The 5,414-nt window shown below is 44.1% G+C and overlaps 1 protein-coding gene across 1 annotated transcript; it reads left to right on the top strand.

Moving 5' to 3' along the window:
- Positions 1 to 1,013: 1,013 nt before the first annotated feature.
- LOC144325229 (vomeronasal type-2 receptor 26-like) lies at positions 1,014 to 2,628 on the top strand. The gene is made up of 2 exons (XM_077917848.1): positions 1,014 to 1,122; positions 1,727 to 2,628. The coding sequence occupies exon 2, from the start codon at positions 1,729 to 1,731 to the stop codon at positions 2,626 to 2,628; it is 900 nt and encodes a 299-aa protein (XP_077773974.1). The 5' UTR covers positions 1,014 to 1,122; positions 1,727 to 1,728.
- The last annotated feature ends 2,786 nt before the right edge of the window (positions 2,629 to 5,414 follow it).

A 5,414-nucleotide genomic window follows, 5' to 3' on the forward strand; every position in this document is an offset into this window, starting at 1 on the left:
CTACCGATGGGTCAGTTCCACTATTGAGTCATTGTCTAATCTTATGTAGGTCACAATGGCAGCACTACTACCATACAAAAAGTTGATGAATATTAGGAAATGAATCTTCAGGAGCATGTTTGGGTTAAAGGTGGGCATTGGATCTGAAAAAGTTGAAGACTACTCTAACAACAACAACAACAACAACAACAACAACAACAACAATAATAATTTATTATTTATACCCCGCCCATCTGGCTGAGTTTCCCCAGCCACTCTGGGCGGCTCCCAATCAAGTGTTAAAAACAGTACAGCGTTAAATATTAAAAACTTCCCTGAAAACTTCTAAGGTGCTAATCTGTGGTTCTGAAGGCTGTCCAGGTGCTCTAAAAGTAGCTGCAAGTGCTGAACACTTTTCACACCATTCTGAAAGCTATATATGCAAGTCTAAGCATGTCTTGCATAAGTACCATAGAAATCTGCTAGAATCCATGTACTATATTCTGAATGTGTACAAGTAGGCACTTTCTGTTTCTTTGGAATATGGTAATTATTGAGACACCATCTTCTTGATCTGCAGATCAAGTAGTTGCAGATCAGTAGTTGAAAAAGAAAAGTATATACTGTGCAGACGCAATTTGGCTTGGCGACGCGAGAGATCGTCAGTGTTTGTCCTTTAGGTTAGTGGTTTTTGTCATTTCCTCCTGAAAATAGCACAACAACTCTGGGCCATCTCCCCCCATTTTCTTAAATTTTTGTCCCCTCCAAATAGGGGGCGTTTTATACACGAGGGCGTGTTATACATGGGAAAATGTGGTACATGTATCTACATCTGTATATGTATATATTTATTACAGTGAATAACAATACAAATATTTATTCTTAAATATTAAATGTTTCAGTTTCTGCCTTCCTCAGCTACTATGGTGTGAATCATAGCACAGATGGATAGATAAATAGACAAAATGTGAAAGAACATTTCTATCACCGCAAATCTCCTTCCTGTCTGTCAATAGGTGCAGCCTCTTTCTTTGTGTAGTGAACATTGCCATCCTGGCCACCAGAAAAAAGAAAAGGAAGGGAATCTTTTTTGCTGTTATGACTGTGTTCCATGTCCCGAAGGGAGGATTTCAGAAGAGAATGGTAGGTGAAGTAGAAAACTCTCCCCACCCCACCCCCGCCAATCCCCCAAACATAATTTGGATTTTGTGCCTTGTGTTAAATCATCATAATGTGCATGTAAACACTTGGTCAACAAGTCATGCTGACATGAAATTTTACTCATGCGGTCAACTGGGTCTAAAGAATATCACAGGGTGGTGCCTGGAAAATGGGTGTTTTCTGACATCAGCCCAGAACTGTGGAATGTAAAGATATGCTCCCTGAGATTAATCAGAGAGAGAATTCAAAAGCGACCATGACATTCACCTTTAAATATGAACTGAAATGGTTTTTTCCCCCATCCCTATACTAAGCCTCCAAATTCTGCCAAATAAAGGGGAGGGTGGGTTATAATTTTTCCTGATTTTCACATGGAGTAAAGTATAAAATTTTCATGGGAGTTATTTAAACACAACCAGAATATACACAGTAGCTAAATGATGATAGCCATAAGATTAAAAAAGAGGCTATTAAAACTCATTTTCATATGGCCACCCACTGAAACATATGTGTTTCAGGCAAAGGAATCCTTCTCCAAACTAAACATGGATTGACACTGAAATGGAACCTTTTTCTATTTTTTCAGATATGGTTGACTGCTTCAAATGCCCAGAAGATCAATATCCAAACAATTACAGAGATGGCTGCATCCCCAAATCTAGAAACTTCCTTTCTTATGAGGAACCTTTAGGGATCAGTTTTGCCTCAGTTGCCCTAGCCTTTTCCCTAATCACAACTTTGGTACTAGGAACTTTTATTAAGCACAAAGATACTCCCATTGTCAAAGCCAACAACCGAGGCCTCACCTACACTCTCCTCATCTCCCTCCTGCTCTGCTTCCTCTCTTCTTTGCTATTCCTTGGACAACCTGGAAAAGTGACCTGCCTTCTCCGTCAACCCACTTTTGGCATCATCTTCTCAGTGGCTGTTTCTTGTGTGTTGGCCAAAACCATCACCGTGGTTCTTGTTTTCTTAGCCACAAAGCCAGGCTCCAGGTTGATGAAGTGGGTAGGCAAAGGATTGGGTCAAGCCATTGTCCTTTCATGTTCCCTTATTCAAGCAAGTATTTGTATTGGGTGGCTTGGAACCTCTCCCCCGTTCCCTGATTTAGACATGCACTCGGTAGTTGGAGAAATCATTGTACAATGTAATGAAGGGTCAGTTGCCATGTTTTATAGTGTCCTGAGCTATTTGGGCCTCTTGGCCATTGTCAGCTTCATTGTGGCATTTTTAGCCCGGAAATTGCCTGATAGTTTTAATGAGGCCAAATTCATTACCTTCAGCATGCTGGCATTTTGTTGCGTGTGGGTGTCCTTCGTTCCAACCTACCTAAGCACAAGAGGAAAATACATGGTGGCTGTGGAGATCTTCTCCATCTTGGCCTCCAGTGCTGGGTTACTGGGTTGCATCTTTTCCCCTAAATGCTACATCATTCTGCTCAGGCCTGAGCTGAACAACAGAGAACAACTAATAAGGGCAAAGAATTAAATAATCTGTTTTTGTCAATTTATGTAGTATGTATAGGGTAGGAAGTTAAGTAATGATTATAGATATGTGTTTAAAATTATCTACAGGCCTCCTCATCAAGGTTCATTTGCTGTTCCATTTCCCCATCAGCCCACAATACCAATTGCCATTTTTAGTCAACTTCCTGTGATGGAGCATTGTAATTTACATAAGCCAATCAGTGCAGTGCTTTGTGCTACAGAGCTGCATTATTTCTCCCTTTATTACTGTATAGCACAGTGTTTGTAAATTTTGGGCTATGTGTGTTATTGGAAACTGCATCTACTACCCCCCACACTTTTAAAGAACTGTTTGTGTGTTATGCATGCCTCAAAGGGCGAGGGGCTGTACACTTCCTCCTGATCTTTGCTCCCAGCTACATTATGGTTACCAGAAGTCCCCTTTTCCTGGGGACAGTACCCGGATTTACAAATCTGTCCCCGGACAAAATCTGTCCCTGGATTTCATTTAATGTCCCCAGATTTATGTTTTAAGTGTTGTAGATTTATTAGTAGGGAATGAATGTTGCGTGATTGGTTCTACGGCACAAGACACATCATATGGGGACTTCCGGTGAGGCAAAATGGCGGGCGCCATGGCAGCGAGCAGTTCCTGAAGCCAGCCAAAGCCAACTGTGCTACCAGGCTAGCTCCAGGCTGCTGAGACTGCTGCTGCCACTGCCGAGGGGAAACCGGGGGTGTCCAGCACGTCAACTGAGGGAACCGCTGATCCCCTGCGTGACCCAAATTGAGCCAGGAGTGAGAGTGCCCAGCCACCTGGCCGACTGCCCCAGAGCCGACACAGGAAGAAGGAGGAGAAGAGGAGAAGGAAGAGAGAGAAAGAGGAAGGAGAAAAAAGAGGGGAGCCCCAACCTTGCCACACCACTGCTGCCACTGCCACTAAGGAGGAGAGGTAGGAGAGTGCTGGGAGGGCAAGGACACGTGGCCGAGCCCAGGTTCGACCCAATACTACTCTCCGGCAACTAGCACTCCAAGAGAGCAGGCCAGGGCCCAGAGGAAGGCTGTACGACAGAGGAGACCACAGAAGAGAAGATATTACTTCTTAATTATTATTATTTTAAATAACTTTTTCTTTAATAACATTTTTTTCCTCTTTTCAAAAAAAAAAGTGTCCCTGGATTCTTTGGGGGGGGGGATCTGGTAATCTTAAACTACATGGACTTTGCTTCTGCTCACTTGATAGTGGGGAATAAAGGGTATACTTTACTACATTATGTGCCACCTGCTTGTGACAATAAGAACCCGGGGGGGGGGGCAGAAAATCTAAGCTTGCCCATCTAGACCAGTTCTTTTCCTCCCTGGCCACCTCCCTACCAGCTGTGGTTTCATTCTGCTCACACAACCACCTCCTTGGCCAAACCATAGATCTTGCAAACTACAGAAGAATGGGCAGGATAAGTCAGGGCAGCTCTCTCGAGCAGTTGTCCTGTGGATCAGCAGGCTTGCTTAACACCACTTCTGGCCATCTTCGTCATCTCTGCACTGCTACTCCTGCATCCTCATTGGCTGCCTGGACAGTGGTGACTGCAGTGTGTCTCCAGGCTTGTTGGGGAAGAGGAGGATGGCCAGTAGTGGCAGCAGCTGATCTCAGGATCTAGCCTCCCCACTCCAACCAGGTCTTCCCTTAAACCTGTGGCTCATTTTGTTTGACCATAATGACAGAGGCTCAGGGATGATAGCTCAGGATGCATCTGAGGAGATGTGCATTTGGGAGAGACTCAGTCCCACCTCTCACCCTATGAAGCCTCATGCATGCAGCAGTAGCATGCATCCTCCTCTTCCATGGGTCATCAAAGGAGCTTAAGGTAGATCTGCAAAGAGCTACTATGTCAAAGAGGAGCCACCTTTCTTTCTCTCTCCAGTCAATATTTGGAGAAGGTGGCTCAGAAAGCAAAGGCAGCTCCTATCTGACACTACTTGACTCTTAGTTTCTATCATAAAGTGTTGAACCAATGAGGAAGTGCACATATCTACATATCTATAGATATGTAGATAATGAAAACAAGAGCACCATTTGCTGTTTGTTTTGCCACCATGGAAAATATCTATTACTCTTCTCTGAGGTTCCGTTATTCAACAATTCATGTGTGGAAACAGGTATGCAGGTACTCTGTTTGGGGAAAATGTGACTTCCATTGCTAGCTCAACATTTATGTAGGCCTCACCTTCTTGTCAAAATTAACTCGTGTTTCCACAACAAGATCATGGCTTCTGCAGGGGTGGTGAACTTGCTGAAGTTATTGGACTCCCATCTCCCATCGGCCTTAGCCAACATAGCTAATGGTCAGTGAAGGATGATGGGAGTTGTAGTCCAGCAACAACTGGTGGGGGACAGGTCCCCACGCTGCATTTCAGACACCACTTTCCTTTGGATTCTTCTTAACCTGGCAACCAATCATTGACCCACTAAGAGACAGAGCAGGCATGTGATAGAATTCGGGGGGAGGAAAGCAACATGCTTGTTGCAAAGAGTGCTACAGAGACCTTCAGTCTTGCAGACATTATTATCACACCCTGCAATTATCCAATTATTCATCTGGCCAAATCTCCAGGGCTTTCCAGAAGGCACGAAAATCAGCAACAAGTTGTTCATAAATAATTCCTTCCACTATTGGAAGCTGGGAGTAGGGGAAAGAGGCTGGCATTGTTGTGTCATTTTTAACAACGGCAGCCTGTGCCGTGAAGACTTCAGATCAGAGTGTTGGCCATCCCAGCGAGTATTCAAGGCATGCCTTTGTAACTCTCTGG

The sequence above is a fragment of the Podarcis muralis genome, chromosome 13 (assembly GCF_964188315.1).
Source record: "Podarcis muralis chromosome 13, rPodMur119.hap1.1, whole genome shotgun sequence".
NCBI lineage: Eukaryota > Metazoa > Chordata > Lepidosauria > Squamata > Lacertidae > Podarcis > Podarcis muralis.

Coding starts and splice junctions, on each gene's coding strand:
- LOC144325229 (XM_077917848.1), top strand. CDS start 1,729: ATGGTTGACTGCTTCAAATGCCCAGAAGATCAATATCCAAACAATTAC.